Source organism: Nannospalax galili, unplaced genomic scaffold (assembly GCF_000622305.1).
Source record: "Nannospalax galili isolate Female #2095 unplaced genomic scaffold, S.galili_v1.0 scaffold78, whole genome shotgun sequence".
Lineage (NCBI taxonomy): Eukaryota > Metazoa > Chordata > Mammalia > Rodentia > Spalacidae > Nannospalax > Nannospalax galili.
Genome location: NW_008343387.1, coordinates 5521951 through 5545459, shown reverse-complemented (window position 1 = coordinate 5545459; position 23509 = coordinate 5521951). Strand labels below are relative to the sequence as shown.

At 37.8% G+C, this 23509-nt stretch overlaps 1 protein-coding gene across 7 annotated transcripts in view; it reads left to right on the top strand.

The window, feature by feature from the left end:
* The window catches only part of Pnisr (PNN interacting serine and arginine rich protein), a 31858-nt gene that overhangs the window by 1937 nt on the left and 6412 nt on the right, over positions 1–23509 (top strand). For 2 of the 7 annotated variants that reach the window (XM_008839623.2, XM_008839625.2), the window contains exons 2-7: positions 9953–10055; positions 13776–13964; positions 15424–15647; positions 17491–17662; positions 18692–18882; positions 21924–22061. In XM_008839623.2, the coding sequence (XP_008837845.1) occupies positions 9968–10055; positions 13776–13964; positions 15424–15647; positions 17491–17662; positions 18692–18882; positions 21924–22061 (1002 nt within the window). In that variant the 5' untranslated portion in view covers positions 9953–9967. The other 5 variants (XM_008839622.2, XM_008839624.2, XM_029566709.1 and 2 more) reach the window with 4 other exon arrangements.

Here is a 23509-nt window from a genome sequence, read left to right as displayed (position 1 = left end):
TCCTCCTTTTCATACTGTTCTGCTTTTTTGGTCTTGTTTTGGAGGGGATTGTTGTGTTGTGTTTTTGTTTTTAGACAAATTTTTACTGTGTGGCCCTGGCAGACCTGGAGCTCACTTTTGTAGACCAGTCTGGTCTCAGATTTGTAGCAGTCCCTTGTCTCAGTCTCCTAAGTGCTGAGATCACAGATGTGTATCATGGTGCTGAACTTGAATGAAATTACTTTCTATTATCTATTTGTAAGAAATAGGTAATATTTGAGCTGGGTGTGGTGTTGCTATCTTTAATCCCAGCACTTGGGAGGCAGAGGCAGAGGCAGGCAGGTCACATGGTCTACATAGCAAGTTCCTGGTCAGCTGGGGCTACAAAGAAATTGTCACAAAAAGACAAAAGAGTAATGCTCCCCTCCATAATTTGTTTATAGATCTCCATCGTAGATTTCCCCCTTCTCATTTGCTAATCTATGTAATTATAGTTGGTATAGACTCGGGGATAATCACCTTGTGATCTGTGTTATAATTCAGTACCATTGTTGCTCAGGTTCTTCCACTTTTGACCATTGGCAAATCTTTTTGCTGTCTGCTCTTCCCCACTAATTCTTTGCTTGCTGGATTGATGGCTGTTTTGTTTGTTTGGTTTGGAATTTTTTGAGACAAAGTCTCTAGGTGAAGCCGACCTCCAACTCCCAGCAATTCTCCTGTCTCAGATTTTCAGATGCTGGGATTACAGGCATGTGCTACCACAACGAACATCATCAATTTTTTTTTTGCTGTTGTTAGGGTTTTTTGAGACAGGGCCTCGGCTACCACCTGCCTCTACCTCCCAAGTGCTGGAATTAAAGGCATGCACAATCATACCCAGTCTATCAATTTAACTTCCTGGTAATATGAGATGATGTAAGGTTTTCTTTTATTGTTGAGTTACGGCATTTGAACCAAGTTCCTGTTGCTACTAGGCTGTTGTTTTAAGTCTTCTCTTTAACTTTATGTTCTAATTATCAATATTTTGTAACCAAAACGAATTTTCTCACAGCATTTGAGTTTAGTACCCATCTCCCTTGTTTGAGCAGTTACAAATTAGTATGAAAGAAAATACCTCCCAGTTAACTAGTTTTTAAGTGATTACAAAATTAATTTTTGTCAGTTTTGTGTTCACTTATTTGAACAAATGAATTCTGTTTGATTTTGAGGTTAGTCATTTATATATAAGACTTAATTGTCAGAGGCAAAGTTTTTTTAACCTCTGATGTCTCAGCTTTGTGTTTGATGTGAAAACCATTTCACAGTAAGTATCTAAAAGACACAATGTTTCTAGTTTCTGAATTTACATTTCATGCTTAAGGGCTTCATTTTACTTCATTCTGGGGGAAAATGACAGCTCCTTACTGTGTAGCTCAGGCTTGTCTCCAACTCAACTTCCTGTGCTTCTCTGCCTCCTGAGTGCTAGAATTATAAGTTTGCCGGGTATAAGGACCTTAAAACATCACATTTTAATTCTTGTCTATCCTTTAGTCACATAGTCAATAAGCGACTTTTCTAAATATTAATGATTATCATTTGAAGAAATCGTTTTAGGAAACAGATCAGTTGTAGGTTTTTTTTTCTTCAGTTGCAATTCTAATACAGAATAACGAAAGAATAAATTATTATTCTGGTTGTATTGGTATCCTGGGGTCAGTGTAATAGATTACTACAAACTTGATGGCTTAAAACAACTGAAATTTACTTTCGTGGTTCTGAAGTCAAAATGTGTGAAATCTTGGCTGAGGTTGGTGACGCACACTTTCAGTACCAGCTCTGGGAGGCAGAGGCAAGAGGGTCTCTGTGAGATCAAGGCCAGCCTGGTCTACATAGTGTGTTCTAGGGCTACATAGTTGGGGGTTACAGGGAAACCCTGTCTCAAAAAGACCAAGAAATCAAAAAATGTGTAAGCAAGGTATAGAAGGGTTGTAGTCCTTGATTGTTTGTTGGGGTCCGGGGTGGGGAGCGCCTTCCTTGTTTATTCCTAGCTTTAGTGGTTCCTGTCATTCTGTTCCCTTAGCTTGTAGACTTGTCTAATCTCTGGCACTGAAGGCACAGAGCATTCTGTTTATGGCTGCTTGTCTTTTCTCTTTATAGGAACACCAGTCATTTGATTAGGTCTTACCCTAATCAAGTATGACCTCATCTTAATTTGAATATTATATATGCACAGACCCTTATAAGGATGGATATTGGGGGTTAAGACTTCAGTGTATCTTTTGGGGAGATAACAGTTCAATCCATAACTCTGGTGATAGCTTTTTCCAGCAGTGTTATACTTTTGAGGATCAGGTGCAAATCTTGGTTATTGATCTTTTGTTCTTCCCAAATTCCAGTTGTTTTCCAAGGAAATCACAATTGACTTGACCCTGTGAAGGGAAATAGTCTCAGGAAAGTCTTGCAGCCCAACTCATCAATCATCAGACTTCTATAAACAAAAAGTTGATGAATCTATAAAATTAAATCTAGGACTGGAGCGATAGCTCAACAGTTAAGAACATTGGCTCTTCTTGCAGAGGACCTTGGTTTGGTTCCCAGCATCCACATGGTAGCTAACAGCATCTATAACTCTAGTTCCAGGGGATCCGATGCCCTCATCTGACTTTTGTGGGCATGGCATGACATAGGTGAAGTTACATACATGCAGGCAAAACACTCATATATATAAAATAAAATTTTTCTAAATTAAGTGTAAAAAAGAACTGAATTAGTTGAAGTCCATTAAAATTTTTTAATACATTTGCTTATTTTGTTTATGTGTGTTTGTATATGTTGTGGAAATACATACCATATGGTATGTGTGTGGAGGTCAGAGGACAACTTTCAGGAGTTATGTGGGTTCTGGGCATCAAACTCAGGTTATCAGACTGGGCAGCCCTCAAATTTATTATTTTAAAATTTTTTCTGGTGTGTGTGAGGTGCTGGTGATTAAATGTAGGCTTTGTACTTCCTAGGCAAGTGCTACTACTTAACTATATCCCTAGGTCATGGGACTGAAATTTGATATTATAAAATTAAAGTAGCAATATTAAAACATCCAAATATTATGTATTTAGTGAATAGCATAGTTGAATGAGCAAGTAAAATGTTTAACCATTTAAGATACTCTGATGGAATAGTCAAATATATTTCCTTTGCTCTCAAGAAGATTCTTGTTTGAACCAAAACATGAAAATTTATTATATAATAATAAGTACTACTGCAAATCTTCTTTAAATTAATGGAAATTTTCAGACAATGCAAAAGTATAGTTAGTATACATATACAGTTAACATTTTCCAGATATTACTCAACAAATATGTAAATACATTTTTAATGGTATAAGGCTATGTTACCTTGGTGGGTCTGTAGATGTGGATTAGTTGTAGGGTGTTTGCCTAGCCTGCTTGAGGCCCTGGCCTTCAGCATCTCAAGGGGAAAAGAAGGTGAATTTAAAGATCCAGGCCTCCTGGGGGCTGAAGAGATAGCTCAGTGGTTGAGAGCACTGGCTACTCTTACAGAGGACCCAGGTTCCACATGGTGGCTAACAACTGTCCTTAACTCCAGTTCCAGGGGATCCACACCTTCTGACCACCATAGGCATTGCACAACAGGGGTGCACTTACATTCAGACAATACACTCATATACATAAAATAAAAATAATAAAAATAAAATATTAAAAAAAAATACGGGGACTGGCAAGATGGTTCAGTGGTTAAGAATACTGACTGCTCTTGCAGGAGAGAATCTGAGTTTGATTCCCAGCACCCCCATGGTGGCTAACAACCATCCATAAATCCAGTTCCAGGGGATTCAATGCCTTCTTCTGACCTCTGTGAATAGGCAATACACTAATACAGCTTTTTTTAAAAAAAAATACAGGCTTCCTTGGGGCTGGAGAGATGACTCAGGAGTTAAGAGCACTGGCTGTTCTTGCAGAAGACCTGGCTTTGAATCCCAGCACCCACATGGTACCTAATACTGTATGTAACTCCAGTTCCAAGGGATCCAATGCCCTCTTCTGACCTCTGTGGACACTGCATGACATGGATGCACTTACATATATGTAGACATAACACCCATATATATAAAAATACAGGCCTCCTCTATCAGTGGGTTATATATCCATAGATCTAAATAATCGCATATCAGAAATACTTGGGAAAATGCATCCACTCCAAACATACTCAGATTTTTTTTTTTTTAAGACACTGTCTAGATACATATCAAGGGTAGCTTTTTGAACGTACTGTGTATTCCAGGCTGACCTCAAGCTCATGGTATCTCCTGGAAGTGGAGTTACAGACAGTTCCTAAAGCCAGGTGAGGTGGTGCACGCCTTTGATCCCAGCACCCAGGAGGCAGAGGCAGGCCAGTCTCTGAGAGTTTGAGACCAGTCAGTGCTACATAATGGGACCCTGTCTTAAAAAACCCCCAAACTCAAAAAAAGTCTTCCTTACTCATTTTAATGGATCAGTAGAGATCCATTTAGTTTCTTTAACTTATATTTGCCTTTAGTTAAATTTCACTACAAGTACATCTTTATCTTTAGAAAATTTGCTATATTTCTTTAAAATTATGTATTTTTATTTTATGTGTATGAGTGTTTTGCCTACATATGTGTATGTGTGTCTTAACTGCTTAGCCATCTCTCCAGCCCCGTAGCATTTTTAATAGTTATACTGCAAATATACTCATCCATGGTTTAAGTCTCTGATAGGGAATCCCTGGACTAGAGGGATGTGTTCATAATTTTGATAAAACACTATAGTGCTAAATTATATTTCAGAAAGGCCCAGTCATTGTTGGTAGCTAAATCAATATTCTCCACTCTAGATTTAATTAAAACTTTTTTTTTTTTTTGTCTTTTTAATTTTTTATTTTATTTTATTTTTTTTGAGACAGGGTCTCCCTGTAGGCCCAGCTGGCCTGGAACTGGCTCTGTAGACTAGGCGGACCTTGAACTCACAGAGATCTGCCTGCTTCTGCCTCCCAAGTGCTGAGGTTAAAGGCATGTGCTACAATGCCCAGCCAGATTTAATTAAAACATTTTAAGATCTCCTGATACCTTGACTTTTATTATCATCTTTATACAATATGTTTTGATTGTATTTAGATCTCCTTCCTGATCCAAACCTCCCCTATTGCCCTAGCCCAATTTAATGTACTCTGTTATTGTATATAATAAAGTTTATACAGTCTAATTTGTGTCCCCAGATGTCCTTTAGTGTGGGTCCATCCACTGGAGCCTGGTTAACCTACCAAGAGTCACATCTTTGAAAGACCCTAACTCTCCCCTACCCAGAAGCCATCGGTCACCAGTAGTTCCTCATGTAGGGTTGGGATTTCTTACCCACTTTCTCATGTCTGTACTGAGATTTTGTATGATATTAGCTTGCATGGGACTTGTACATGCTGACACCATTGCTGTGAGTTCATATGAGTAAGTGACCAGCTTTCTGGAAAACTCTTACTTCCTTGTGGTTATCCACTACCTCTGGCTCTTACAGTCTTTCTGCCCCCTTTTCCACAATGGTCCCTGAGCCTTGGGAGGCAGAAGTTTGAAATAGGTGTCCTATTCCAGGATAAGCACTCTGTAGCCTCTTGTTCTGCACATAGGCCAGTTGTGGATCTCTGTGTTAATCATCATCTGCTACCTAGGGAAGCTTCTCTGGTGAGAATTGAGAGATGCAGCCATATATGGTTATAACAGTAAGTCATTAGGAGTCAGTTTAATACTATAACTGTTAAGCCCAAAAATTAGTATTAAGCCCTCTCCTGTGCCCTGTGACAGGTCTAGCCCCAGGTTCCTAGGCCTAATATCAGTGTATGGGCTCCATCCCATGAAGTGGACCTTAAAGCTAATAAGAAGATGATTGGTTACAACCATAATATTTGTGCCACTATTGAACTGGTGGGCATATTTTGCCAGGGCAGTTGTAGTTCACAGGATTCACAGCTGGGTAAAGTTGATGATTTATTTTTTTCTTTCCATAGGTTAACAAATAAAACCCCAACTGCAGGGATGGACTTCTTTTGACACTGTTGACCAGGGGTCCCATAGACCCTCAAACAGTACTGGCCATTGTCCTATTCTTGGTTACCCACCAGAACCTGACAGTAAGATCCTATTGCTGAAGACACTTAACACATGAGAAATCAAGTTAGTGCTGACTACAAACCTCATCTCTACTGGTTAGCTTTCATAGTGCTTGAAGGTGCTAGGCATACTACTGGTTCCTTTTTTTAATTAAAAAAAAGACAAAAAACCTTAACCTGTGATTTTTTTCGAGAGGTGAGGACAATTTAAAAGACCCCTGCTGGGCATAGTGACACACACCTTTAATCCCAGCAGGTCTCTATGTATGAGTTCAACACCAGCTGGGGCTACAGGGAAACTGTCTCAAAGACAGAAAAAAAAAAAAAAAAAAAAAAAAAAAATCCAAGTCTCGTATTGCTTCTAGAGAAGACTATGGTATTAAACAGAACCAGGTTGACTTTACGGTGTTGACTGATTAGTCGTTTTTTCATTTTCATTCATTTTAAAACCTCCTCATAGTTATATACTCCAAGAGCATTGCTAGAAGTATACTAGGAAAGCTCTCCTTGGCTTAACTTAAGTTAATTGGAGCCTTCTGTGCTTAGTTTTTGATGTGTTTCTCACAGTAACTCTAAAGCAGACCCTACTCTATTTTACTGGGAAATTCAAGGCTAGAGAGTAATTTGCCCTTGTATGCACATCTAGTACATGGGTATAGGTAAATATCATGAACTAGCTTGTGTTCTGGAGTTGGGGTTATCCATGACAACTTTTAAATATAGTAAGAAAAAGTATTTTTAGTGATTTCTGGAAAATAAGTTTAAGGATTAAACCTTAAACTTAGAACACATCATTGGATCAATTGAAGTGCTTTTACTATTTCAACTTTGTTAGATACTGTTAGAGTTAGTTAAAATGTCTGTACTGTCTAAATTTACAGTTTAGGATAGGCCCGTCAGTGCACTGAACTCTTGACAAGCTGTTAAAGGTTTGGAAAAGACAGCAATTCTGTAATTAGGCCAGCTTTTCTGCTTCTAAATACAGGTCAACAGCTTCCTTGTCATTAAATACCTTTAGAACAGGAAGCAGAAAAGGAGGAGCTAGTGACTACTCATTTATTCACTTGTGTCTATTTAATGCCAGCTATGTATATAATACTGTCGTCCTCTATCTTACAGAAAATTAAATAATGAATGATACAAAGAAAAGTAGGCTTCAGGGGCAGATGGTTGTCTCTGCTGATATTAATTCCTAAGCAGTCTGTATTAATTCATTTTTTACCTTATTAGTTAAATAAATACCAGGTGGGTGTAGTCTTTTCCTTTTTTTTTTTTTTTTTTTTTTCTGTGTGTGCAAACATGGGTGGGTAAGTGCAGCTTAGTGCTCAGAACTGAACTCAGAACTTTGTGCCTGATAGACAACCACTTTACATCTGAGCTATCTGCTATTTTATGCGTATTGGTGTTCTGCCTGCATGTTCGTAAGTACCCACAGGTTATGCAGTGGCTGCAGAGGCCAGAAGAAGGGATCAGATTCTTTAGAACTAGAGTCGGTTGGACATCATTGTTAGCTGCCATGTAGGTGCTGGGAACCAAACCCTGAAATCTGGACCATCTTTCCTGCCCCTGGTTCTTTTTTAAATCTTTTTATTGAATTTTTATTTACTTTATGTGCATACATGTGTGTGCATGTGCATGCATATGATTGCCCACATTCAGATATGCTTGTGGGAGGTCAGCTTGCAGGAGTCAGTTCTCTACTACCATGGGGTGGTCAGGCTTGGCAACAGGTGCCTTTACCCACTGACCTATCTCACCTGCCCATTATTGGCTCTTCAACAGGGTGTATGGTATTGGATAAAGTACAAAATATTAAACTTGTAGGAATTATATGCTTTTCTTAAGACGTTTTCAGACTTGTTTACAGAAAAGTGAAAGTATAAGGATTCATGCCCTTACCCACAAACTTAGATTTAATAGTTAATAGAAGTCCCCCACTTCTTTTTAATGCTATTTAAATGTTAAGAAACAAGTCTTAGGGGCTGGAGCTCAGTGGTTAAGAGCACTTGCTCTTCTTGCCAGAGGATCCAAGTTTGGTTCCCAGTGCACATATTGTGACTAACAACTGTCCCTAACTCCTGTTCCAGAGGATCCAACACCCTCTTCTAGCCTTTGTAAGCATGGGTGCACTTACATACATGTAGACAAAACACTCATACACATATGATAAAAATAAACTCAAAAAAATTTTTAAAAAATGAAGCATTTTCTGGCTATTTGTATTGTTATTCATTTAACCTCTAATTTTTTTATTCTGGAAGTTGAATTCAGTGATAAGAATATTCATAACTTCTGCAAATATAATTCTTTATGTTATAAACACTTCATAATCTGTGGGTGACATTTTAACAGCTTTTAAATTTCTGATTTCTCATCAACTTTCCTAAAGTTTTCTGAATCAGGTATTAGATTTGACATTATAGCAGTTTTCTATATTCTGCGTTTATTAGCTATAATTTTTTTAAAATATTTTATTTTTATTTTATGTGTATGAGTGGTGTATTGCCTGTGTGTATGTGAGAGCACCCGTGTCGTGCAATGCCACAGAAGTTAGAAGCTCTACAAGAGCAGTCAGTGCTCTTAACTGCTGAGCCACCTCTCCAGCCCCTATAATATTTTATTATTTTTATTTTATGTGTTTGAGTGTTATACCTGCATGTAAGTGCACCCGTGTCGTGCAACACCCGCAGAGGACAGAAGAGTCTGTCAGATCCCCTGGAACTGGAGTTACGGACAGTTGTTAGCTGCCATGTGGGTGCTGAGATTCAAACCCCAGTCTTCTGCAAGAACAGCCAGTGTTCTTCATCACTGAGCCATCTCTCCAGCCCCGGCTATAATTATTTTTTATTTTAAAAAATTATTTTCATTTTGTGTATAAGTGTTTTGCCTGCATGTAAGTGCACCACATGCACACAATGCCTGCAGAGGCCAGAGAGGGCATCAGATCCTCTGGAACTGGAGTTACAGACAGTTATTAGCTGATCTTTGGGTGCTGAGAATTGAACCTGGATCCTCTGGAAGAACAGCAAGTGTTTTTAACTTCTAATCCATTCTTTAGTTCCTTTTAGCTGTAATTATAGGAAGAACTTTCCTTCATCTGCTAGACCTATTTTGTGACTCTTTTAAAGGAATTTCGGATGGGGTTGAATAAGTCACTTTTTTCTTATAATCATTAAAAAATTGGATTTCTAGGCCTGGAGGGATGGCAGACTTTAAGAGCACTGGCTGATCGTCTAGAGGACCCAGGTTTGATTTCCAGCACCCACTTGGTGGCTAAAACCATCCTTAACTCCAGTTCTAAGTGATCTAACACCCTTTTCTGGCCTATGAGGGCTCTGCATGTCGTGGGTGCACTTACATGCAGGCAAAACACTCATACATTTAAAATAAAAATAAATTTCAAAAATTGGATTTCTAGAGACATATTCAGAAAAATTGTGCATACACACATACACATACACACACACACACACACACGCCTTCTTTGAGTCTAGTTGATTAGAGTTATAGTTGCCACCAACTCTAACATCAGCATTAACTTAAATTTTTCTATTTTTTTTTAATCTAAAATTCTAGTTGCCTCTGGGAACACACTGAATATAATTATAGAGCTCTTGTCATGTAAAATATAATTTCTGATGTGTAAGTTTTTCAAGTATATAAAGTCATGTGTAAAGTTTTTTGGGGGGATTTTTTTGTTTTGTTTGAGACAGGGTCTCCCTGTAGTCCCAATTGGCCTGGAACTCACAGAGATCCACCTCGCTCTGTTTCCTAAGTGCTGGGATTAAAGGCATGCACCACCATGCCCAGCCTCACATGTAATTTTTAAACTGTGTTTTTAATTTGTTGAAGATAGAAACTTAGAGGAAGGATGTGGGACCAAGGAGGACAGCCCTGGCAGCAGTGGCCCCTGAACCAGCAGCAGTGGATGCAGTCATTCCAGCACCAGCAGGACCCAAGTAAGCAGAAGACTGAATGTGGACATTTGGAGATGGGGCGGACATAGGTGGTAGTTAGGGTTGGCTTATTATAGACAGAATTTGCCTTGCTAGTTATAAGAAATTTATTACTGCTCGAAATGCTTTCTTGAAGGGTAGGAAGCTTTGTGACAATTTTACATTTTCACACTGATAATAGTTTATTTTTTCTAAAGAAAAAGTATAAAATTTGTTGCTTAAGTTACATATTCCTGTTGTTCTGAATATTGCAATTAGATTATATTTAATTGTGGTTTATGCTTTATCAGTTTGCGTGTGTATGTTTGTATGTGCTTCTGTGTTGTTCACATACAGAGTAGGTATGGATACATGTTGCATGTGAGGGCCAGAGATGCTTTCATCAGGTGTTTTCCAGTTACTCTCTACCTTATTTTTGAGACAAGGTCTCTGATTGGACCTGGAGCTCACTGATTCAGCTAGACTGGCTGGTCAGCAAGTTCTAGGAATCTGCCGGTCTTCCCCCTTCACAGTGCTGCAGTTACACATCTGCACTGCAATATCTGGCTTGTATGTGGGCTCCTGAGATCCATACTCAGGTTCTCATCTTTATGTGGCAAGCAGTTTATCAAGGGAACCATCTCCTCAACCCTCATCATTCTATGTCATTTAAAATTTTCTTTTTACTATGGAGTACCTCAAGAATATAGAGATAAAAGAAGGATACAGGGAGCCCACGTTTATGACTTAACTTATAGTTAATAGTTTTGTTTATGGCCTATTTTGTTTCATTCGTATGACAAGTTGCATTGCTCTATCCTTACTGGAATTTTTTTTGAACAGCTTTACAGCGTAGGTCAGGCTAACTTAGAACATATAGGCTAGCCTCAAACTCATAGTGCTCTTATGTCCACCTCCTAAGTACTGGATTACATATGTTTGCTATCACACTTAGCCCACTGTTCCTTTATTTATTTATTTGTTTATTTAGTTATTTATTTATTCTTTAAATTTTTTTACTGAATTTTTGCGATTTTCATACAAGATAATTTTATGATACTTAGATCCCCTCCTCTGTTTATACCTCTTCCCACTGCTCCGCACCCAAATTCACGTACTCTCATGTATATAATATGGCCTATAGAGTCTGATTTGTGTCCCCAAATGTCCTTCAGTGTGAGTTTGTCTGCTGGGCCCATCAAGAATCCCATCCCTATATGATACTCTTTTCCCCTGCTTCCAGCAGCCATCAGTTATCAAAATCCTTAGGTTGGGTTGGGATTTCTTATCCACTGGGATTTTGTCTGGTTTGAGCCACATAGGATTTATGCATGCTGTCACCATTGCCTTGAGTTCATTTGAGTAACTGACCAGCTAAACAGTATCTTTTTTTTTTTTTTTTTTTTTTTTTGTCTTTTTGAGATAGGGTCTCTCTGTAGCCCCAGCTGGCCTAGATTCGCTATGGAGACCAGGCTGGCCTTGAACTCACAGAGATCCTCCTGCCTCTGCCTCCCAAGTGCTGGGATAAAAGGCATGTGCCACCACGCCCGGCCTAAACGGTATCTTTTTAAATAGCTACATGGCATTCTGTTGTAGGGTTGTACTGTAATATATAGATTTTAAAAACCCACTTGAATATTTGATTGGTTTTGTTGTTGTTTTTTATATATTTCATTATTTTTATTTTATCTGTACGAGTGTATTGTGTACATGTATGTGAGTGCACCCATGTTGTGCAGTGCTGCGGAAGTCAGAAGAGGGCTTCAGATTCCCCTGGAACTGGCGTTAAGGACAGTTTGTAGCCGCCATGTGGGTGCTGAGAATTGAACCCGGGTCCTCTGCAAGTGCAGTCAGTGCTTTTAACCGCTGAGCCAACTCTCCAGCCCCAAATATTTGATTGTTTATAGCTTTCCATATTTAAAACAATTAGCATAATCTGGCATACGTAATATTAGTCACTTGTTTTTGGGTTTTTTTGTGGTTTTTTTTCCCAAAGAGATTGGTTTGCTAGGTCACAGTTGTAGAGAGTTGGGAAGTTTTAGATACACATAGCGAAGTTTAACTCCATATATGCAGGTTATGTCAGTTTTATGTTTTGATAAAAATGAATGAGAATGTTTATTTAACCTTTACTAAAATGTGAAAAATATCTTATTCTGCTTTGTTTATGATTACAATGTTAATAGAGATATTTGGAAAGGAAAGAAACCTCAGATCTTTAAGGTAGTAAGGGAAATTAATTTGAGCAGAAACGTTGTTAAAGAGATGTGTTTAGGGGCTGGAGAAATGGCTCAGTGGTTAAGAGCACTGACTGCTCTTGCAGATGACCTGGGTTTCATTCTCAGCACCCACATGGTGGCTACAAACCGTCCTTAACTCTAGTTCCAGGGGAATCCAACACCCTCTTCTGACTTCCATGGCATTGCACGACACGGATGCACTCACATACATGCAGGCAGTATACTCATACACATAAAATAAAAGTAATAAATAAAATACAAAATAAAAAGAGATATGTTTTGTTTACAGCAGTGAGCCTTAAAGAAGGGCCGTGGTGAGGAAGAAGAGGGATAGACAGTTACACTAATCCCTGGTTTGTAGGCTCAAAGGCAGGCCTGGAAAGAATAGGGTATTATGAAGAAGAAAGTACTGAATTTGTTAATTTTATAGTTGTTTGTTTTTTGGATTTTGGTTTTGGTTTTTTTTGTAGACAAGATCTCCCTGTAGCCCCAGCTGACCTGGGACTCACTATGTAGACCACGCTGGCCTTGAATTCACGGAGTTCCACCTCCGAGTTCTGGGGTCAAAGGCATGGGACTCATTTTATAGTTGTTTTTAAAAGTATGTGACTTTTAAAACACTCAGTAAACTAAGATACAAGGCCATAAATTCCCTATGAAATAATATTAGAATGGGTTAAGTGGTTTTGTGGAGTCCTTTTTTGAAACTCATGTATGTTCTGACCTGAATATGGATTATTTCTAAGCATCCTTATAGGCATAACTATATACTAGTTAAAAATCTGTACTAAGAAGTAATCGAAGGAAGGAAGGAATAAGAGAAAGTGGAGAGGAAGGAAGGAGAAAGAGAGGAAAGCTAAAGGGGTCGGCTAGAGAAGTGGCTCAGCTGTTAACACTTGCCATGCAAGCAAGAGGACTGAAACTCATGTAAAATGCTGGGTGAGTATGGTGGTCTACCTGTAATTCCAGCCTCAGAAGACTGAAAGGAATCACTGAGCAAATTGACTAGTGAGACCTAGCCTTGTCCATGACTCCGGGTTTGACTGAAATACTCTGCCTCAGGACTGGAGAGATGGCTCAGTGGTTAAGAGCACTGGCTACTCTTGCAGAAGACCCAGGTTCGATTCCCAGTACCCACATGGGGCTTCCAGCCACCTATAATTCCAGTTCCAGGGAATCTGACACCCTCTTCTCATCTCCAAGGGCATTGCATGACACGGGTACACTTAGATACAGGCAGGCAATACACTCATACACATAAAAATTTAAATAAAAAAAAAAAGACCCTGCCTCAAAGAATATGATAGAAGATCAGTAAAGGAAAGGTTCCCGTTAATGACTTCAGTCCTCCAAATGGATGTACATGCGTGTGCACATACCTACATATACATATGCAGACATGCACATGAAAAGAAGGAAAAAGGCAGAATGATTGAGATACTTGTTTTACTGTTTCTTAAGTGCCTAAATTCTGAATGCTAAATTCTGTGTTAATTTACATTAGGCCAGATTGACTGGGCTGCTTTGGCTCAAGCCTGGATTGCCCAAAGAGAAGCTTCAGGACAGCAGAGCATCGTAGAACAACCACCAGGAATGATGCCAAATGGACAGGACATGGCTACAATGGAATCTGGTCCAAATAGTCATTCTAACTTTCAAGGGGATTCAAATTTTAACAGAATGTGGCAACCAGGTTTGTTGTTTATGCTTTCCAAATTTTAAGACTTTTTGAAATAAAATGAGGATTAGTAAAATGCTTAATTTACTTTTATGACTAATTGAAATTAATTCTTAAAAAAATAGGCATTCTCAGTTTGATTTGATCTTGACATTTTTGTGGCTAAAATTATTCTGTGCACAGTCTGCTAGCATTGTGGCATTTGGTTTGATTTTCTTTTTTTTTCTTGATTCTTCATTCCTAGGCTGACAGGGGCTGGGAACACTTCTGGAAACCTCACTTGGCATCTAGGGAAGAGAGCATTCTTTGTCTCTCTGTTTCAACCTCTGGTGTTTTCAGAAGCAGCACTGGCAGAGTAAAACATGTCTAGCCTCTAATTAAAGAAAAGTTGTCACTCTGTGACAAATAAGTCTATCAAATTTACTCTGCTCCTACCATCTACCCACCTTCTTCCCCTTTTTTCAGATAGTGATGATTTCCCCTAAGTTCTCATCTGTTTTATTTTTGGTTTGATTTTATTACTTCACAGTATGATTTAGATTCCTTAATGCTAATTCAGTTCTCTGTGGTTGTGCTTACTTTTAATAACCACTTCAAACACTAGAGAAATTTCACATTTGGGTATACTGATGATGAAGTCATATCCTCCTTTTGCAATTTTTATTTCTCGTATTACTGTTATGAATGGAAAACACAGGAAGAAATTCCATAATATTAGTTTGAAAAGAATAACAAATATTCTCATTTTTGATACTGTGAGGTGATTCATTTCTGTCCTTTGGAAAGACAAATTTTTCCAAGTTTGAAAATGTTTTTAGTTCCCAAGTTTATAATCCATCCTGGCATCGTATTCCCTCTACTCTCATCCCCAGTTTTACCTTATTGGCTTTCTTTGTGACTCTGGGAAACTTACTTAACTGCTGTGTGCTTTAGTTTCCCCTTCTGAAATTGACAAAAATCATACCTGAATACTCCCTACCTCACAGGGTTGTTGTGAGGATAAATATGTTCATGGAAAAAGGAAATTATATCAAATTTTAAAGTATTATTTTTATGATGTGATTATTGTACAGAAATAGAGCAGTTCAACCAAAAATTGCTTTGGATTTTGTTACATTCATTAAAAATGCTTTTGGGAGCTGAATGTGATGGCATGTGCATGTAATCCCAGCACAAGGGAGACAGAGGCAGAAGGAACTCAAGTTTAAGGCCATTTCCAGGTTAGCTTTGTCTACGTAGCAAGACTCTGTCTCAAAATATCAAAACAAAATAATTTTGGGCATTTTGTTTAGAGTGTGAATTAGAATGGAATTAGTTCATTGAATTATTTATGAGATACTTTTTAATTTGTTGTTATGAGTTGCTTTTTAAAATCTGTGTTTTTATTTTCTCTAGCTTTCTTGAGATCTTAAAAGTTTGTGTTGATTTTGTTGTAACTCCCTGTTGAATGTTTTTATGCCTAAATCCTGAATAGAATGGGGAATGCATCAGCAGCCCCCACACCCCCCTCCAGATCAGCCATGGATGCCACCAACACCAGGCCCAATGGACATTGTTCCTCCTTCTGAAGACAGCAACAGTCAGGACAGTGGGGAATTTACCCCTGACAACAGGCATATATTTAACCAGAACAATCACAACTTTGGTGGACCACCCGATAATTTTGCAGTGGGGCCAGTGAACCAGTTTGACTATCAGGTGAAAGATACTTTGTTACTTTAATATCATAGATGTGCACATAACTCATTCTTCGCAAGTGTCTCATCAAGAGTTCCTAAGTTGTGTTTCATTTTTAAGAGTTGTACGAATAAGCACAAACAATGTCTCAGAAAATTATCAAGATATCGGTATTAAAATTATTAGATTTTTAGTTGATTAGGAAAATGATATAAAGAATCATTAGGAAAAAATTTGGATAAAATGGAAACTGTGTAAGTGCAAATAATTACATGATGTCTTGTTTTCCAATTTCAGAGGGATATAGTTAAATGTTAAGGTATAGAAAATACACAGTAGTTGAATGCATTGTCAATAATAGATTACAAGACATGAGTAAAGCACAGTGAATATAGATAGATATTTTCCTAACTGCAGTCCCTTCTATGTAGAATTATTACAGTTTCTCAGTGTTTTTGTTTTTGGGGTTTTTTGTGTTTTTTTTTTTTCATTCTTACATGGCATGTTAATGGAATTGTACGTGATTTTCTTTGTAACATCCAACTCATTCCTAGGGACATAGAACTCTATGGGATAGTGTTATTGTAGGGGCTTTATTTTTTTTAATCTGCTTTGCTAGGGTTTACCCTTAAATTATACTAGATAATCATTGAGAAATAACTGATTGCAGTTATTTTATGAACAGAACAGTAATAGTTTAAAATTTTGAGAAACTGCATATATGTAAGCCCTAATTCTAAGGTAAATTTGACAGACTCTTCACTTGAGATAGTATTTCTCTCATTAATATATAGTCAGATTCTTGTATCCTCACACTTGGAAATTCACATACGTAGTTTTTGTTTTATTTATGAAGATGAAGTGACAAGGAGTTCCTTACCCTAGTGTTGCTTGTTGAATCCCATGCTAATAAGGCAAAGAGCTTAATTGGCAGCTGGCTTTTAAAAAAGCCCCTGAAAATAGCAGATTTGCAAAATAAAAATTTACTATAATAATTTACTACCTTTTGGGGAATTATAAATAAATACATCTTGTAGCATTTTAGAAACAACTTGAATCGCTATAAATAGGAAAATGAAATTGATCAAAAGATTTTCCTGTAGTTTTTAGTTACAAAAAAAAAAAATTAACCAGATATGGTAGCAACATCCTGTCATCCCAGCACTTCTGAGGCTGAGGCAGGAGGCTCTTGAATTTGAGATCAGCCTTGCACACATAGCAGATTCAAAGCTAGCTAGAGCTACATAGCAAGAGCTTGTCTTAGAGAGAGAAGGGCTGGAGAAATGACTCAGTGGTTAAGAGCACTGACTGCTCTTGCAGAGGACCCTGGTTCGATTCCCAGCACCCACATGGCAGATGAACTGTCCTTAACTCCAGTTCCAGGGGACTCTGAAGCTCTCCACGGCCCGGGTGCTCTCACATACATGTAGGCAATACACTCATACACATAAAATAAAAATTAAAAAAAGAGAAAGAAAAGAATTGATACGTATTTGATGTCTTAGTGTTAGGGCTTATAAATGAATTCTGAATGAAAAGTTATATATGTATATACACACACACATACACAAAATTGTATATGTGTGTGTCTTTTCTATATTGGAAATATAGTGTAAAATATAAGCCAGTGTATCAGCTGGCTTATAGAATGCTATTTTTATTTGCACAGGCAGAAAATCTTTATCTTTCATAAGAAAAGCAAGCCTAGGTTCTTGGGGCTACAGAAATATCGGTAGATATTAGAGCCAGGGAATTTTTGGATTTCCTGAACACATGGATTTCTAGTGTCCCAGTTCATAACACACGTGTGTCCCAGAGGGTATTGTATTAAATTGAAGAAAAATAAAATGCAATACTCTTTCAGCATGGGGCTGCTTTTGGTCCACCGCAAGGTGGATTTCATCCTCCTTATTGGCAACCAGGACCTCCAGGACCTCCAGCACCTCCACAGAATAGAAGGGAACGGCCGTCTTCTTTCAGGGATCGGCAGCGTTCGCCTATTGCACTCCCTGTGAAGCAGGAGCCTCCACAGATTGGTAGCTATTTAAATTTTATGAACTACATTGGCATAATGTCTTTATCACTGTAAAAAACATGTTTTAATTTCTTAACTTCTTCTAGTGCCTTGATGTCGTAAAAATGATAGTTTTAAAACCCTATTATTTTATGGTCAGTTATAACCCTAAAATCTTAAAGATCATGATCTAAAATGTAAACGGTATTGAGTAGTTTTCTTTAACTATTTACCTTAAATAGTGGTTTGTGATAAAATGTAGGTTTTTGCTGATTGTAGCATCTTCAGTGTTAACATTTCAGTGTTCTGTCTTGGATATCGCTACATTCTTAGTTTATGAGATACACTGCTGCCAGATTAGTTTCCTTTTATTAGTTCATTTCTTATAAGTACTTTAGCAAAAAAATTTCAGCTTTTAAATTAACATGTTAAAGCTAGCCTATTGCTTAATGACAAGTTTTGTATTCCGTGTTATATCTAGAAGCTTTCAAATCACCTACCATTTAATGGACCAGAGAGTAAACCTTTTCTTTTTACATATTAGGAGGCTTCTAACTTGGCTGGGGTTTTTTGTTTTTTTTTTTAAACTTTAACTGGATGAATTCTTAGTGTGAAAACGGACTCTGCCTTTGTTTGACTCTGCTCTGTTTTCATGTTTTAGGAAGCAGCTTAGTATAAGAATTTGGCTCTGAATTAGCCCACATCATGATTTATTGGCTTTTTAACTTTTGGCACATCGCTTTATCTCATTGAGCTTCAGTTTCTTCACCTACGAAAGAGATCGAATAATAGTAGTGTTCCCAGGGCTTTTGTATGGAGTAAATGAGGTGACACTTTAATGAACTTTTGTTGTGCCCTGACAAATTGTAAGCATTAGAACATGTTCCCTGCTGGTATTTAAAGAAATAGTTTTTAAAGCACAATGTTGATACATTTTGCTTTTGCTTATGAAATTTGTAGAAAAATCAGGATGAAAGAACTCATTTGTTTATTAGGATTTTTACTTAACTGACTTGTAATTTTTTTTTTTTTTTTTTTCTGTGTGAAACAGATGCTGTAAAGCGCAGGACTCTTCCAGCTTGGATTCGTGAAGGTCTTGAGAAAATGGAACGTGAAAAGCAGAAGAAATTAGAGAAGGAAAGAATGGAACAACAACGTTCACAGTTGTCAAAAAAAGAAAAGAAGGCCACAGAAGATGCTGAAGGAGGAGATGGCCCTCGTCTACCTCAGAGAAGTAAATTTGTAAGTAGAGTCTGACATGACACTGATCATTTTGTCTGGGTAAAAAATTACTTGCGCCTACAGGAAAATATTAATGTTGCTAAGTATTGTTGGAGTAAGTACAATGAGGCTTGGGGTTTTTGTTGTTTCATTTTATTTTGTTGACATGGGATCTTGTTTTATAGCTTAGGCTGGTCTTGAATTCGTTATCCTAGTGCTTTATTGTCCCAAGTACTGGATTTCAAGTGCGTGCCACCATACCTAGTGGGGTTTGTGATTTTTATATGGTATTGAGGGCAGGTGAGGGAAAAGGGGGTAGCAGTAAAACTTTGTATATTTTATTTATTATTTTTCCTTTATCTGTGTGAGTGTATTGCCAGCATGTGTGTTAGTGCACCCGTGTCGGTCAGCGCCCACAGAGGTCAATAGAGGGCGTTGGATCCCCTGGAGTTATGAGCAGTTGTTAGCTGGGATTAAAACCCAGCTCCTCTGCAAAAGTGGCCAGTGCTCTTAACTGCAGAGCCATCTCTCCAGCGCCTTATAAAACTTTTTGTGCCTTATGATATTCCATGTAGTTTTTATGTTACTTAGCAAACACATACATATATATATTATGGTGCAGCAAAACAAAACTATGTTAAATGGCAGTAAGGAAATGAATCTGCCATAGATACTAAATTTTTTTTTGGTTTATTTTTATGTGTACGAGTGTTTTGCATGCATGTACGTAAATGCACCTGTGTTGTGCAGTGCCTTGCAAAGGCTAGAAGAAGGTGTCTGATCTCTTGGAAATAGAGTTAGGCAGGGATGTTAGCTGACATACAGATGCTAGAAACCAAACCCAGGTCCTCTGAAAGAGCAACCAATGCTCTTAACCACTGAGCCATCTCTCCAGTCCCTCAGTAGACATTTAAATACATGCTTTCAACTGAGGCTTTAGTAGTTTTCATTGTTTTTGACATGAGCAGTGAAAGTACAAGGTTTTAAGTCCCTTTAAGTATTTAGTCATCAGTTAGGTGGCATGAGTGGTGTAGGAATTCTATTCTACAGTAATAGGTTCCTAGCTCATGTGAAAGCCAAATCACCAGTTTGCAATGTAGGAAATGAGTCTTTTGTCTCAAGGAGAAATAAAACTCAAAGCAGGATTTTGGTATATATGGTTTTGCTTATAAACATCATCAGTATTTTTTGTCTCAAAAGACCCATTTTGTTTTAAATGTTATTAAAATAAGAATGACCAGAAAAAAATTCTATTAGTTTATTTTTCTTAAAGAAAGTAAAAGAGCCAGGTGTGGTAGCATACTCCTTTAATCCCAGCACTCAGGAGGCAGAGGCAGATGGATTTCTGTGAGATGGAGGCCAGCCTGATCTACATAGCAAGTCCAGGGCAGCTAGGGCTTACAGAGAGACCCTCTCTCAAAAAAGCAAAGAAGAAAAAGAGAAGAAACTAAGAAACAAACTGCAGCCTTACATAAAATAGCTCTCTAGACTATTGTTTTGGTTGGTTTGCTTTTGGTTTGGGTTTTTTTGTTTGTTTAGAGATTGTTTTCTCTCTGTCTTCCTAAATGCCTTTGGACTTGTTAAATTTATTTGTCCTGATTCCAGTAGTCTATGCATGATAGCGTTTAGGTGATCTCTTAGTACAGTACAGTTACAAAAGTGACATAGGATGCATCTGACTAAGGGGTAGGGGGGTTCCCTTTTAGAATATGGTATCTTGCTACTACAACTGTACAAAGACGAATTGTTGGCATTTTCTCAACCTGAAGTAGACCTAATTTCTTTTGTGTCTGTCTGTCCTGTAGCCAAAAAGAAGCAACTTAGTTTCAGGCAGGGCAAGTTGAGAGCTCTTGGAACTGACCAGAAATCATTTATTATTAATATGTCTTTTTGTTTTGTTTTGTGGGGGGATGTTTTTGAGACAGGGTCTCCCCATAGCCCCAGCTGGCCTGGAACTCACTCTGTAGACCAGGCTGGCCTTGAATTCACAGAGATCCGCCTGCCTCTGCCTCTCAGGTGCTGAGCCAGGTGTGCACTGCCACACCTGGCTGTTTGTATTTAATTTTGAGACAGGTCTTAACTATAATCCTGGCTGGCCTGGAACTCACTGTGTAGTTCTGGCTAGCCTGTAACTCTATGTAGCACAGGCTATCCTGGAAACTACTGTCCAGACAGCTGGCCTGGAAGTTGCTGTGTAGTCCAGGCTGGCTTCACCTGTACCACCACACCTGTCCATTTTAAGACATTTTTTAGATAAATAGGTATATAGCTGTGAAAATTAAGCTTTGGTCCATTTTTCCAGAGTTCTACAAGCCATTCATTTCTGGAAGATAGTCACTGAGTCATATCTGGACATGTTGTTTTCCTGGTTATTTACAAAATAGGCCAAAATTTATGAAAGGAAAAGAAAATTGATTTTCATTAACCATCTTATAACCTTCCATTCTTTTCCAGGTTATATGTTAGATTATGAAATGAAATATGTAATAGAGATATAGAGCTGAATGTGGTGGTACATGCTGTAACTACAGTACTCTATAGGCTGAGGCTGCTCATGAGTCTGAAGCCATCTGGGCTACAGAAAAAGACCCTTTTTAAGAAAGAAAAAATATTTTGGAAAAATGATTGAAAAAATTATGTTTGTCTGAAATAGACAATGTAACTTTTATAAGTAAAAAAACTTCAAAATGTAATTTAAAGAGACTGGATTTAGGGGCTGGAGAGATGGCTCAGCGGTTAAGAACACCAATTGTTCTTGCAGAAGACCCAGGTTCGAATCCCAGCACCTACATGGCAGCTAACAACTGTCCGTAACTCCGGTTCCAGGGAATCTGACAGTCCCTTCTATGCTCTGCGGGTATTGCATGACATGGGTGCATTTACCTACATGCAGGCATAACACTCATACACACATAAAATAAAAATAATGTACATTTATATTATTTCTATATTATATATTATTTTTTCTATTTTTCTATTATATATATTTTTATTATATATATTTTATATTTTATATTATAATAATATAAGCATACATTTGTGTTTCCATACTCTTTTTATAGGATAGTGATGAAGAGGATGAAGATGCTGAAAATATTGAGGCTGTGAGCAGTGGTAAAGTCAGCAGAAGTCCATCTCCAGTTCCCCAAGAAGAGCACAGTGAGCCAGAGATGACTGAAGAAGAGAAAGAGTATCAAATGGTAAAATGGTGTTTCTCAACACTGGAAGGATCTATTCTCTTTATAATTGTTTAGAGTTACTGAGCAGCTATCTAAAATTTAAACTGAGAACTCTGAAACAATTATGAAGTATTTATTCATGTATATATTTGCTAAGTAAAGCATGTATAAGTAATTCAGATATTATTTCTAAGCACCTTTTCTACCTCCTAAATATCTAGATAATTCATAAAATACAAAATGACAGACTGTAAAGTTATTAAGCCTGTTTCTTAATAACAATAAAATTAAACAATGCTTTACTGGGTCAGCAAGATGGTTCACTGGATAAAAGTGCTGTCACACAAGCCTGATGATGTTCTAAGTTCAATCTTCAGAACTCATGGTGGAAGGAAGGAACTGACTCCCAAAAGTTGTCCTCTGACCTCTACACAGAAGCTGTGATGGGTGCTGGCCTACATACACAGATACACACAGACACACAGACACACCAATAATAATAAATTTAACTGTTTTAGTGCATGAGACCCAGGAGAACATTCCTTGATCTATTATTTTCTAGTTTTTTTAAAGTTTTTTTTTTTACTTTTAAATTATTGAGAATGATGAAGTAAATATGCAGAAAAATAAGTATATAAGTGCACCTGTGTCATACAGTCTCACGGTGGTCAGAAATGGGCATTGGATCCCGTGGGACAGGAGTTATGGGCAGTTAGCCACCGGGGTGCTGGGAACCAAACCAGGTCCTCTACAAGAACAACCAATATTCTTAACTGCTGAGCTATCTCTAGCCCCCTGAATTTCCCGTTTTATGTTACGATATTGTAATAGTTTAAAAGTATATTATACTAGCCTAGAATGAAAGAACTTTACCTGGCAGAACAGAACACCATTGTCCTTTTTCTCTTATTTCCTCCTTAACCTTGAGTGACTTGAAACTGGTATTAGAATGTTTACCAATATTGTTCAATGAAAGGAGGGTACTCCTTTCAACTTAAATCTCCTATGGAAATGTGTGTGTATGTGTGCATGTGTACATGAATGCATGTGTGGAGGCCAGAGGTCGACATCAGGTGTCTGTTACTATTTACCTTAATCATTTAATTAATTTATTCACTTACTAATTAATTTGTTGGTCTTTTTAAGACAGGATCTCCCTGTGCCAGAGGTTGACATCAGGTGTCTGTTGCTGTTCACCTTATTTTATTATTTATTTATTTATTTATTTATTTATTTATTTATTTATTTATTTATTTATTTATTGGTCTTTTTGAGACAGCCTCTCCCTGTAGCAACAGCTGGCCAGGAACTCGCTATGTAGACCAGGCTGGCCTCCATCTCAGAGATCCTCCTGTCTCTGCCTCCCAAGTACTGGGATGTGCCACCACATCAGGATTTTTTGAGACAAAGTCTCTCACTGAACCTGGCACTAATAGAATAGACTGGCTGGCCAGCTGGCCGGTGAGCCT